The 13967-nt window shown below is 31.8% G+C and overlaps 2 protein-coding genes across 19 annotated transcripts; one reads left to right on the forward strand and one right to left on the reverse strand.

Annotated features, from left to right (window-relative positions):
- Positions 1 to 1561, reverse strand: LOC102664951 (paired amphipathic helix protein Sin3-like 2). The gene is made up of 5 exons (XM_006593596.4): positions 1467 to 1561; positions 892 to 1077; positions 628 to 759; positions 315 to 500; positions 1 to 177 (listed from the first exon to the last, which is right to left on the reverse strand). The coding sequence occupies exons 1-5, from the start codon at positions 1475 to 1477 to the stop codon at positions 42 to 44; spliced, it is 651 nt and encodes a 216-aa protein (XP_006593659.1). The 5' UTR covers positions 1478 to 1561; the 3' UTR covers positions 1 to 41.
- Positions 1562 to 5455: 3894 nt separating this feature from the next.
- On the forward strand, positions 5456 to 11439 carry LOC100812941 (mediator of RNA polymerase II transcription subunit 4). Of its 18 annotated transcripts, none has more exons than XM_026124962.2 (7): positions 5456 to 5920; positions 6008 to 6044; positions 6522 to 6600; positions 7056 to 7140; positions 8038 to 8291; positions 8595 to 10071; positions 11121 to 11439. In XM_026124962.2, the coding sequence occupies exon 6, from the start codon at positions 8874 to 8876 to the stop codon at positions 10026 to 10028; it is 1155 nt and encodes a 384-aa protein (XP_025980747.1). In that variant the 5' UTR covers positions 5456 to 5920; positions 6008 to 6044; positions 6522 to 6600; positions 7056 to 7140; positions 8038 to 8291; positions 8595 to 8873; the 3' UTR covers positions 10029 to 10071; positions 11121 to 11439. The 18 variants fall into 18 exon arrangements, with proteins under 18 accessions (XP_025980747.1, XP_025980746.1, XP_040864640.1 ...); XM_026124961.2 differs by having other exon boundaries at positions 7075 to 7140; positions 7311 to 8291; XM_041008706.1 differs by having other exon boundaries at positions 6522 to 7556.
- Positions 11440 to 13967: the final 2528 nt, after the last annotated feature.

The following is a 13967-nucleotide window of genomic DNA, read 5'->3' on the forward strand; positions in this document are numbered from 1 at the left end:
TCTAAATTCAACAAACTGAATGCTTCTTCAAATTCAATTATTTACTTTGGTGGAGCATCATCCTTGTCAGTTGTTATCTCATAACCTTCTGGTAGAAAAGTTTGAAATCCCAAAATCAAATTGTTGTGCCCTTTGAATAACTCCTTCACCCTTGTTATGACAGCATTAGTGCGAATCCTAGAAAGAACCAAGAGAAATATTGAGGCAAATTGATTCTTTTTGTAAATCACTCTCCGCTTTTCAAAATTATCATAGTGTAAAGAAGGAAAGGAATCACCAAAAAAAGGAGGGGTGAAGGGTAAGAATCTATCTACCTTCGAGCCTCGAAATCTTTCATGATCTCAATGAACATGTTATACTTCTCCCTTTGGTCCTGAAATGCTGCTTTGACTTCCCACAAATAGGATAAGGCATCAGCGGCAGTCACTTCTTTGGAAGTAGTTGCTCCCCCACAAACATCACCACCATTGCCACTTCCAGGGACTTGGTTTTGTCCAAAGCTTCATACAGAGAACACAAACACACTTTTAGATATCCAGAATATATATACTAACAATCATAGCATGTTAATCTTTACAACACATAAAAAGTTCCAAACTAAATGCTTCTTCAAATTCAATCGTTTACTTCGAAGGAGCCTCATCCTTGTCAAATGTTATCTTATAACCCTTTGGCAGAAAAGTTTGAAATCCCAAAATCAAATTGTTGTGCCCTTTGAATAACTCCTTCACCCTTTTTATGACATCATAAATGTTAACCCTGAAAAGATCCAAGAGAAATATTGAGACAGATTGATTCTGATGTAAATCACTCCAATATTCAAAATTATCAGTGTAAAGAGGCAAGGGATTCACCAAAAAAAGGTGGAGTGAAGGGTAAGAATCCATCTACCTTTTAGCCTTGAAATCTATCAAGATTTCACAAAACATGTCATACTTCACCACTTGGTCCATAAACACCACTTTGACTTCCTTTAAATAGGATACGGCATCAATTATAGTTAGTTTTTGGGAAGTAGTTGCTCCCCGACAAACATCACCACCATTGCCACTTCCAGGGACTTGGTTTTGTCCAAAGCTTAATACACAGAATGCAGAAACACACTTTCAAATATCCAAAATACATATATTAACATTCATAGCATGCTAATCTCTACAACAAATCAAAAGTTCCAAATCAAATCAAAATGAACCATAGTGCTTCCATCTATCAATATTCTAAATGAACCAACGTGGTAATTTGCAACACTACTCATATTACTTGCCTAGTAAAATTCACTACACACAACTTAAACAAATGAAATTATTTTGCCCTTACCCTAACTAACACATCTATTTCTTTCAAAACCCAAGATCCCACCAGATAACCCATTCCAAAGTCAATTTAAGTTGAATTACACGATGCCCTAAGTAAATTCAACAACAATATTCAACACCACAAGTGAAAACACATAGTTAACAGCATACCCGCGTTCCATTATCGCAGCACAAAAGATGGCAAAGGGAAAACTAGCAATTCCAGAGTGAAACACTTAATCGGCACACAATGAAATGGAAAAAAATGGAAATGGAGATTTATGTGAAGACCTAGTGAACCACGAATAGCTAACAAGGTCCGCTTAAGGCCCAAGCAGCCCAAGGAATGGTTTTAGGCCCAAAAAAAAAGGTTCCAATTTTTTTTAATATTAATATACCTCAAAAAAATTTATTGTAAAATTATATTTAAAAAAATTTAAATTAAAATATTATAAGTAACTTTTAATCTTTTTATTGGTCCCGTAAGTAACAATTAAAGAACAACAACTTTTCACCAATATCATAGCTTTGTTTAGAAAAAAGATATTTAATAGTTAATAGTTAAAGAAACCCAAAATCTTTTCTTTTATTTCTATTCTCTTTATTCCCTTCCTATTCAATTCTAATTCTGTCTTCTTTTCTCATTGTCTCTCATAATTCTTTGTCTTCTCACATGCTTTTTTAGTTTACTTGATTATTGTTTCACTTTGACACATTAGCCAATAGATCCTTAATACCTATTTGTTTATTCTTATCTCTTAAGTGCATGTGTCTCTATTTGAAAGGTAGAGGGAACAATTGACATTTCTTCCTTTTGAGTGTGTCAATATCAAGTAAAAACAAAAAATATAATTGACTGTATAGAGCTGAAAGGAGTTTTTCAAAGCTAAACATAATAAAAACTTACTTAAGATCGACAATGTCTCAACAAAGATTGAATGGATTGGCGTTATTGTCTATTGAAAAAGAATTGTTAAATGAAATTAATTACGACAATTTAATTGATAATTTTGCATCACAAAAAACCCAAAAAATTAATTTTAAATAAAATAATGATAATTTTAATAAACTATTTTATGAGTAAATAAAATGTCTCATTCTTAAATTTGCTTTAAGTCTCTCAAGTTCATGACCCAACCCCCTGGTAGCTAAGTGTGTGTGTGTGTTTGATACTGTTGTAAATGTGGGAGGCTTCCTTCCTTTAGCTGCTGGGTTTTTTTGTTTTTTGTTTTGGATTAATTCTGGGGTAATTTAGTACTATTATACTGGATCGCACCTTTTGGGAACCTTTTGATTTTTTCTTATTAAATGATTGGGTTATAATTAATTTAAATTTCTTAAAATTATTAAATACCATTCTATATTCATTGACTTTTGAAAACTAAAATGGTTTATCTTACCAAAATTTAATTTATATTTTCTGATTTCGGTATTTTACATAAGAATAATTTAAAATTTGGAGCAAAGATCTCAATAAACTTGCAATAAATAATTAGATACAGATTCATCCAGGAATCTAAATACCAATAGCTTAATGAATACTAAGTATGATAAATATGTTAATGTATATCTGACAATTCAAATTAATTTTAATTGAATAAAATGAAATATATCTAATATATAGGCAATTGCAATATTTATTAACATTTCATTATTGACTACATTTTAATTTATTTTAAAAATTAATTTATATCTTACCAAAATTAATTTATATTTTCTGATTTCATCATGTATTTTACATAAGAATTATTTAAAGTTAAGAGCAAAGAGATCGATAAACTTGCAATAAATTAATTAGATACAGATTCCTCTACGAATCTAAAGCCCAAAAGCTTAATGAATACTGATAAATATGCTAATTTATATCTGATAATACAAATTAATTTAATTGAAAAAATTGAAAAATATCTAATACTATAGGCAATTGAAATAATTTATTAACATTTCCTTATTGACTATATTTTAATTTATTTTGAAAACTAATTTATATCTTACCAAAATTAATTTATATTTTCTTATTTCATCATGTATTTAACGTAAGAATAATTGAAAATTAGGAGCAAAGATCTCAATAAACTTGCAATAAATTAATTATATACAGATTCGTCTATGAATCTAAATACCAAAGGGTTAATGAATACTATGTATGTATGATAAATAATGCATGTCTGATAAACCAAACTAGAAAAAATCACTTACCATATCTCCTTTTGTTGAATAAATTAAAATTTTATAATATCTATTATGGGAATCCAAATACTATTTTCTTTATTATTATTATTATTAAATAAATACAGAATCTAATATTATTGGAATGTCAATTTACCTATATTGTATTAAATATAATATATTCATTAAAATTAATAAATGTAATATATGTTTGGATACATTAATTTTTTTTTTAATTTTTAAAATAATTACTTGATAAAAAATGTTTTAAAATAAAAAATTTGATATGTATGTGTGTATATATATAATAAATATATAAATTATAATAATTTATATCTCATTTTTTATTCTTAATAATTGACTGCGCATTTTATATTGGTCCATTAATTTACTTATCTTATATTAATTTATGATATTTATTCTATATGATATATTTATTAAAATTAAGTGAATTATTATTATTATTATTATAATAAAAAATATTATCAACATATATATAATATACAGTAAAATTTATATTATTTTTATGATTGTATAATAGAATTAGTTTATGAAACATTTTAATAGAAAAATTAAAATATACAAAGTAACATAGTATTAATAAATTTATAGCACATAAAATAGTTTATCAATAATAATTTACTACATATTCTATTTAATAAACACAATTTTTAATGTTACTAGTGTCGGTGTTTTTGTACGGTATTAAATTCATATTTTATAATTTATATAAGAGAATTTTATATTATTTTAAAATTTTAATATATTATGATCATTTAGTTTAAGTTCTAGATAAAATTATAACGTCGCCGGATAAAAAAAAAAAGTAATATTTGTCACACTCTTTGATAATTTCCTATATGTTTATTTTCACACTTTTGACAAATCACATTAGATAAATAACATGGGTTAAATAATATGTTTTATATATTAGTTATGTGGTGGTTTTGCTTATTTCAAACATGTTTTTAGTAAGCTTTTTTTTAATAGTTCATTTCCATTAAATAAAGACAATCACATTTAAGATAAAATTTAGGTGTTAATTGGATAAAAATTAAAATTTAAGTAAATTTTGTCACACTCTTTAACAATTATTTATACCTATTTTCACACTTATGAGTAATTACATTTAGTGAATAATAACAAAGGTCAAATAAGCAGTTCGATTTTAATATGTATGTTTATGTACAAGTGAAATATTACACTTACTATATTTTCTTATTATTTTTAAATAAATATTGTTCAATTGCTCGGTTGTTAAATAAAAATAAATACATTTAACATAAAATTATAGTATCAGACAGATAAAAAAACAAAAAAAAATGAAGTAAAAATTATTATATTCTTTTGCAGATATTTATGATCATTTTTATAGTTAAATAAGAAATAAAAAAAAATCAAATCATCCATTCATACCGTACACTGCACTGGTAAAAAAAATATAAATTTTAATAATAAAAAAAGATGGACAAGTAAGAATCAATTTATTAAGAGCAGAATATACTTAAACCATTGAGGTAGGTTAAAATTTATAAGGGCACATTCTGTTTTAGAACAGTAGGGGACAACTTCAATATTATACAACCCAGTGAGGTTCATTGAATGTTGCTCCTAGTTTCATTTTATGGTGCTCTCAGAGCTCATGTAGCTGCTGTTTTGTTCCTCTCCTTGTATAAACTAGTTTCATTTCCCGAGAGGTTTTTGGTCCTCTCGTTGATGTATTTCACCAAAAAAAATAAAAAAGAAGACTATGAGACGAAGCTAAAGATGAAAGGAGGTGCCTAGTAATAAAAGGTTTTTGCACTGTTACAAAATATACTTTTCACAACGCTTAACAATATCGGTTCTTAAAAACCGATGCTGAACCGGTGGCACTGCTAAAGTTAATAGCTAGAAATTGACATCGGTTAAATTGAAACCGATTTAAAACTCGAAATACAACATCGGTTTTTGGGCTGATGTGGTTACTAGTGAATTTAGCACCGGTTTTTCAAAACCCGTCGCAAGAGAAAAACGCGGTGGTAATTCATTGAACTTGAAAAGAAGATCTGAATCCGAAATCACTTCAGCTCTTCCATCATCCTCCTCTTCTCATTCTCCAAGCCCCTCAGCTTCCTCCCCAAACACTGCAAGAGAGATCTAGAGGCAACAAATCTTCTTGATGGAGCTTTAGAGGTGACAGATCTGTTCATAGATCTCTCTGGTGTTCCTGCTCGTGTTTGTTGCCATAATTGGAACCAGCACGGCCTCGAAGATGACAATCTCGTAGGGCTTTTACCAGAATAGAAGTCTCTGGTGTTTCTGCTCATGTTTGTTGGCATCGTCTGAACGCGCCACCACAAACCGTGCACCGCTCGTCGTGCACTGGTGGCCTCCACGAGGGGTTGAAGTCTTGAACCCTAAGTAGGGAAAACTGTTGATTCTTACAGAGAGTCGTAGATACACCTGCGAAGAAGGTTCTTTTATTTATCACTTTATCTTCCCTCTCTGTGTGTTTTAGATTTTGACGAGGAAACTGATCTGTTTGTTGTTGATTCTTGTAGAGGCGAAGTAAATTTAGGAAGGTCTTGGAAATTCGAGGTACAGAGGCATGGAATTTTGTAAAGTGACTTTTAAAATTTTGAATTCCTAATTTGGCTTATTTTTTTTTGTGATTTAACAAATTCCTTGATATTATCCTTTGTTAATATACTCCAAGTCCAATGTGTCCTTTCAAAATCAAAGATTAGTCTTGTACGTTACTTACCACACTTTGTTAAAATTTCTTATGGAACCATAGCCAGTTAAGAAGAGTGATTCATCTACATCTTAGATAATTGTTAGGAATCCAGAGTAGAACATAGAGAAAAGAAAAGAAGGACTTTATTTATGGAAAAAAAATTGGACAGAACAAGGAAAAAAAACTATCTACTAAGGGTTCCCCTTCACAAAGGGTTTCCCTTTCTTGACAAATCTAATTTTCTGAATGGTTCTTTATACTCTGTTACCCCTATTTATCTAATTTATCCCTCTAAATCACTAGTTGCTCTAACTACTGAGATTTTTTCTATTTGACAGCTACAACCATTGAAGGCACGAATTTGATCTGATTTCACGAAGGCCGAATCGAAAACGAGAAATTGTAGACTCCAAATTGGTAAAATCTCAATTCTTAAAATCATCTCAAACCCAATTTCTAAACCCTAAACTCCAAATTGGTAAATCTCTCTTCTTTTTCTGAAGTGGGTTGCTTATGTAGTGGCTTCAGTGGGGGTTTTCCCAATACTACTGTTATAGTCTTGTGAAATTTTCTTTTGTTACAGTCTTGCAGAATTTGTATTATCCATTGATTTTGATTTTAATTTATTATATTCTTAGGTTTCTGACTCTCCTTTTGTTGACATTATATTGAGAGTCTAATTTGTTCTTGTGAATTTTATTTAGAGGTCCAATTGATCTGCATGCTCATTTGTGAAATTCTTGAAGCTTTTTTTTTCTTGGTTGTTTTGTGAAATCTGCTTTGAGGTTCTTAACAGGAATACTTTGACAAAACTTTATTTATTATGGTACACTATTTTGACAAAACTTATCTACCACATTTGGTGTAACAAGTTGTTTCAACACATGTAAGACTGCAAGTCAAATTCCGCAGCAAGGATGGAACAAACAGATACATATCAACATCCACTTTAGATAGGTAACAACAATGGCAGACTTATTTTTTAGCTTCTTTAGTGTCCATGGCAGGAAAACCATAAATCAATGTATTTGGGTGCTCTTTTCCTTCTTTGTTTATGGTACTTGGATGCTCTTTTGCTACATGGTGTCCTTGCGATTTGTTTCCTTGGTTCTACACTCATCAACCAGTCCTGCTTCAGCTGTTCATCCAATGTTTCATAAGAATTCCACTGCAGCTCTTTCTGACCAACAGCTCTTTCTGACCAACCTCCTTGTTACTGACCTGGAATATGATTATTTAATTTTCACCGACTGGGTGAAAGTTGTGTAGTAGCTTGAGCCCAAAGGACTTAAAAGAGCTTCCTTGATTTCCCTAAGGAGTAAGGATTCTACCTCAAGAGTTATGGTGCTGGTTTAAGTTGTTTTGAAATGAGAGTTAAGTTGTCTACACCTGCCCATTATATATATTTATGATTTTTCTTTGATTATATAGTTGAACACTTTGTATATGCGCAAGTTGCTTTACAGTTTTTTATATTGTAGAGGACATCAATCCCATCTTTGCCATGATTCACTGTATTATGTTTATAACAAGCTTTTTTATTTTACTGCATATATATAACAAGTTATTGATTGCCTTCAAGAATTCAAGTTGATTTCGTTTGTGCTCAATTTGAATATTTGTCTCTCTCGTTAAACTCTAAAATCTAACCTTTTTATTAGTTGTTTATCTCTAAGTGATCAAGTTTACACAACTGCGGTTACAGCTTTTAGTAACATTTAATGGGAAAACACATAAAAACGTTGTGGAAAACACATAAAAATGTTGTCAATTATTATTAAAAAATTACTTTTTAATTATGTTATTCACGCAAAGACTTTCAAAATTAAGAAAAGAAAATATTTGTTATTTCAGGTCTTGACTTGTTGTGAGAGAGTGGTGGATGGAAAAATGAATAGATAACAGACTAACATTAACTAACATTACTTCACACCAAACCCATCATCCGCACCGCACTGCCACTCATCATCGACCCACCCTTTCCCAACTTTGCGGAGCAGAGGGAGTTGCCGACACCACCCATCACCTGTTCTCGTTTTGCCTAACGATGGTGTCGTAGGCGACGTTGCCATTATCGTCGACAGTGACAGGAAGGATTTTGGATCCAGGTTGAGAAACTCAAATTTTTTTATGATGCTTTTCAGCTTTGTGCTTCATTCTCAGTCATTCATCTGTTTGATTACCTAGTAAGCTTTGTCAGCAATATGTTTTGATAGTGTTTTTGAATTGTGATTTTGTCAATTCTACAGCATTTCACATTCGTAGATTTGTGATTCTATGACTCTTAGCAGTTCAATATGCTACAGTTTTACTTGTTTTTGTGATCGTCTTGCATTATCATGCTACAATTTGTAACTTGCTTAAACAACTGTTTCAGCCTTTCAGTTAAGATCAGGATGTTTTCATTGCAGGTGCAGAGACAAAACGAGAAAGCTACATGGTGCTTTGATTCTGCTATGGAACATTGAGGCAAAGCTCAGCATCTAAAACCCTGTAACTGTGAGGCTATAGTCTCTTGCTTGCACCTTTGCAGTGAGAGTGATGTCTTTTATACCACGGTGATTCGGTGAACGGAGAAAATGCTCTTTGCGCCTTGAAGTTCAAATACCCTTCAACCTCCTAACTTAGTTCTCCTTTCTTCTTCCCTTCATTCCAATCTGTTACCTATTGTGTTTTCTAGAACCACAAAAATGCTTCAACACCAAATAGTTCTGTCCCCTGCTAGGCTAGGCCTTGCAAATCCTAACTCCCCATCAATTCCAAACCCTACCCCTCCAAAGCTCCCTCCAACACATACTCAAGACCGCAACTCTTCAACCCCTTCTTCAGCTCTCTTGTCTCTCCTCCCACCCCTCCCCAGAGCCCAAGCACTTCTTGTCCAACTGGCTTCCTTAGCTTCCAAGCTCTTTGAAGTTTCCCCCAATCGGTCCCTTTGGGTCACCGCCTTCCGTGGATCCCTTCCAACTTTCCTCTCTTCCCATTCGTCTACCCCACTTTGCGCTTCTTCTAATGCCAAAGAAATCATCTCCCTTTTTACTGTTCTCCAAACCCAAATCTTTGAAGCTGTTGCTGAACTCCAAGAAATTCTTGACCTCCAAGATGCCAAGCAAAAGATTGACCGCGAAATTCACTCCCAAGATTCAACACTACTTTCATTTGCCAACAAACTCAAAGATGCTGAGAGCTGCCTCGACATCCTTGTTGATGATTACTCTGATTACCGCCGCTCCAAGCGACTGAAATTTGGAGATGATGATTCCATGACTTCATCAACTGTCTCGTCTCAGCTGAAGCTGTCAGATATATTATCATACGCCCACCGGATAAGTTACACCACCTTTGCACCACCAGAATTCGGAGCTGGCCAAGCTCCTCTCCGTGGCGCACTGCCACCTGCACCACAAGAAGAGCAAATGAGAGCTTCACAGTTGTATAATTTTGCTGACCTTGATGTTGGATTGCCTAAAGAAGTTGAAACCAAGGAGAAAATTGTTGAAGCTATTGTTGAGCCTCCACCACAGGTGGATACTAATGCAGTTCCGAATTTGTCTGCATTTCAAGGGATGTTACCTCCGATGCCACCTGGCTGGAAGCCGGGAATGCCTGTGCAATTACCTATTGATTTGCCACTGCCCCCACCTGGGTGGAAACCAGGGGATCCTGTGCCGTTGCCTCCCATGGACTCGCTTCAAATACCGAGATTTGCAGAGCAACAAATACAACCTCACATTCCTCAGCCCAAGCAACCAGAAGTTATTCAAGTGCAGCCAGTTAATCTGGACCTTGGAGGAAGTGATACTAGTGATTATAGTAGTGATGATGCCAGCTCTGATGACGAAGATTGACAAGTTTGTGAAACTGATCAATCTCAAATTGATAACTCTACAGGTGAGGGATTTTGCACTTTATTGTTATGCCACTGTCATATGTTATATATACGTCCTGTCTATTGTTTCCTAAGCATTGAGTTTTAATATGATGTTTTAAGCATTGATAGTTTGAGTTGATTGAAATAATTGCATAACTTTTCATCACCTTGTTGGCCTTTTTAGTATTTTGTGTAATGGGACCTATCCTTTGTCTCTGCTGGGGGCTCAGTGTTTCTGCTATAGGCTCTAGAAAGTACAAAGCATATCTGTGCTTTTATAACCGTGAAATAGCAATAAGATTTGCACCTATACTAGTGGAGGGTTGTGTTTTCCAAGCTACAATGTATCTGCTTCTAATATAGACAATAATGTAAGCTGCTAATATATTACAACTATGAAAAAAGAATATACGTCTTATCAGCCTAGTTTGCGTCTGGTTCTAATAATTGCATTTTTTACATTAACAAATGAAATATGCTCTACAAGACAGGTTTGTACCAAATTGTGATGAGGCACCTTGTTTACATCTTTCTTTGTATGCCATAAAAAAAATTAAAAAAGCTTCGCTTCTTCAATAAATAGAATAAAGTTTCATTCTCTAGAATTTGCCTCCTCCTATATGCTTATTCCTCACTTAATCGTTCCTCCCTCATCCACGCGTCATAAATTTACATGGAGTGGTAAACAGTTACCATTTCTCTCTCGTGGATACTTTCATTCTCAGAGATACTCTCATCAGTCATTTTAAACCACCATTTTTCATTCTTTCACCCTCTGAAAATGCAGCACTCATTGTATTCTGTTTCACCTTCATTCACCGAGAAACAAATGCACTGCAGTAGTCAATGCAGCACTTGTGAATTTTGCGTACTAATCCATTTTTCACACCCTTTAGCATCCACCTTCACTCATTTACATATACGCATTAACTTTCTCATCACACACTCATATTTTGGATGTGGCACAAATCATGAGACTCATGATCATATTCATACACAGCAGACAGCACATGAGCATTCACCTGATTTTTTACTCCCATACTTATTGATGCTTTGATACTACACACAGGAGGGCTATAGAGAGAGAAAAGGACTAAGAAGGATGATCAGCTGGGGTTGGAATTGAAGCAATCCTAGACATCTAGCTACAATAATGAATTTGAGAAAATAATCCATTGCCCGTCGATAACCCACCAAGATTTCATTTACTTTTTTCGTCTAAACTCAGCCTGTAGAAGCTAAATTTTTAACAAATTGATTCTGATATTTTTGTGTATATATTGTTCTCAATTCTTATTATTCCTGTATTTTGTAGAGGTAGCTATTGAGTTCAATGTTTTGATTAGAAACCTCTGATTTAAAAGAAAAATAGGTTCATGGTTCTTCTATTTTATGCTGTTAGTTTTGAAATTTTTATTTGTAATTATAGTATAATGCTGTTTTTTCTTAAAGGCTACATCATAATGCTGTATCTGTAATTACGGTCCTCGTTTAGAGTTGGCTGGTGATTTGCATCAGTGATTTCTGGCTTAGACTTAAGGGTGAGGGTCTTTTCAGTGATCTCAAATGTGTTCGGTCATATAATAAGATGCATCTAGTGCTGTCTGTTGGTGTTTCTGTTTTGGTTTTCAAAGGACTTTTATTGCTCATAAGTTGTTGGAAATGGTATGAAACTATCTTGAAGAGTGCTTTGATTTCATAATAAAAAGATTATAAAAAGATTGTTTGGGAGAGGTGTCAAAGTGGAGCCTAAATCTGGTGAGTCAACCCAGCTCAATATGGGTTTAGGCTGAGCCGGACTAAAAACTAAAATTTCACAATATTGGCAAAAAATAAATGCAGCTCATAAGTTAATTGTTTTTTAAGGATGTATAAAATTAAAGAGAGAATTCTCGAGATAAAATTATTGGGATAGAGTTAGATTGTCTAACTGTGCATTAACTTGAATATTAATTTTAACTTAATACACATCATAATAAGATAAATTTATAATATATCAAATATGACAGTAGAAATATTAGGCGGGATAATGTTGTATTTTTGCTAATAAAAATAATATAAATTGTATTGAAATAATTATTAGTAAAAAGTATATAATAGTGAATTAAATATTTTTTTTACTTGTACTATCCATTATTCATCAAATAATAAAAAAAATTGTGTCTTGTAACTTAAACGATTCTCATATTATATTCTTTCTTGGATGTTATAATAATGTTTAATCCTGATAGATGAGTGAAATTCTGTATTGATAATGCGATAGTTCTTGAATTAACCTTTTATTTTATGTTGCTTTTTAGACATGATATATTTTTTTATTATTGTATAGGTCTTAATTTATGTATGAACTATCACAAAATTACATTCTACAAGCCATAATCTATTAAAAGTTGTTAATCTTCAAAGCTGCTGCAAACTCGGATAAGCTATTGTAAATCCAAAGAATGTCAGTGCATTTAGAGAGGTGCTTAGTGATTATGTTATACAAGAGGGATTTGAAATTGTTAGATTAAAAATGAGAAAAATAGAATTAGTGTTATATGTGCTGGCAAGGGGTGTGAGTGGTATTTGCATGCTTTAACAAAATGTTAGAGTAACCTTTGAAAAGAAGGTTTATGAAGGGAATCCTACGTGTGTGAAAAATAATAACAATTATGAGGCGACTTTAACATGGATAGCCAATAAAATGGCTATGTTAAAGTGTCCAAAAGTCACCAAGCTAAGAAGAAAGAATGGGAACTTAGAGAGGATAGCCATGGAAAAACATATAGTATGTTAAGGAAATATGCAGAGATGATAAAGGAGACAATACAGGAACCACTTCTCAAGTCTTTTGATGCATTTCCTCAATGATATTGTGTGCAATGGTCAATAAGTTAGTTATTTTATTTGTTTTATTTTTAAAATAAAAACATGTTTTAACAGAAGTTAAAAAGGATATTCCATTAGAATATTAAAAATAAGATTTACATTGTTAGGCAAAGTGGGGTGGAGTGTGGAGTGAGGATTTTGGAGAAAAAAATGCGATTGTCATTTTGACAAACCTTAAAGAAGGTAAGTGTATTTTTCTTATTTACTACTATTAACTAACGGAACTTTTATCATTAGTTCTTTATCTTCAACAATATGAATTTTGCTTCTTCTTTTTTTTGAGGGAATGAGATATGCTTTTTTAAGTTTGAGAAATTATGCAGGCAAAATCTAACAAATGTTTTTAATTAGAGGATGATTATTAATTTTCTTCATCATAATTTACGTTTATTATACCACCAAACGAGTAAGAAGAAAAAAATCAGCCTAGTTTTGGAACATCAATAGATATTTTTCATGATTTTATTTTGTGTTTTTGACAAGAAGTGTTATTTAAACTATATTAATTGCATATGTTGTTATGCTTTTGTTTTCGAGTTAGATGTACTTTCTTGTTTTTTAATTATTTATTTGGCTAATGACATGAGAAGATACACGAACTTCAACCAAACTACGTGATACAATTTACTTATAAGTCTTTTTTTTATGAATGTAAATTACTTAGTAATGTCTTTTTAAGTTTTTTTAGGAAATATCTTTTTAAGTTATTATTTTATATATAATATATCTTATTTTTTATCCAGTAAAAACTTAACGATTAAAGAATTGCTACACTAATAGCAATTCAACATGTTAAAGAACTTGAAAAATAAAACATATTTTAGGATAAATTAAACTTTTAATCTTTTATTTTTTCATTATATTAAGTTTTGATACATTAAATTTAAAAAATTTAATTTAGTCTTTTACATTTTTAAAGTGAGTCAAAATAATCTTCCTAAAACAAGGATCATTTTTAATTTTAGACATAATTTTAAATTATTTTTTACTGATTGAAAATGTAAAACTTGTCTTATTAAATTCACTCATAAAAAAATTATATGCT

This window comes from Glycine max, chromosome 13 (genome assembly GCF_000004515.6).
Source record: "Glycine max cultivar Williams 82 chromosome 13, Glycine_max_v4.0, whole genome shotgun sequence".
In the NCBI taxonomy this organism is placed as follows: domain Eukaryota; kingdom Viridiplantae; phylum Streptophyta; class Magnoliopsida; order Fabales; family Fabaceae; genus Glycine; species Glycine max.

Bases quoted from the DNA above. Each gene is read 5' to 3' on its own strand.
- LOC100812941 (XM_041008704.1), top strand. From the start codon at position 8,874: ATGCTTCAACACCAAATAGTTCTGTCCCCTGCTAGGCTAGGCCTTGCA.
- LOC102664951 (XM_006593596.4), bottom strand. The intron at 501-627 runs GTAAACGATTGA...CTCTGTATGAAG, and splicing joins AAGGATGAGGCTCCTTCGAA to CTTTGGACAAAACCAAGTCC. The intron at 178-314 runs GTAGATAGATTC...GGTTCTTTCTAG, and splicing joins AAAGATTTCGAGGCTCGAAG to GATTCGCACTAATGCTGTCA.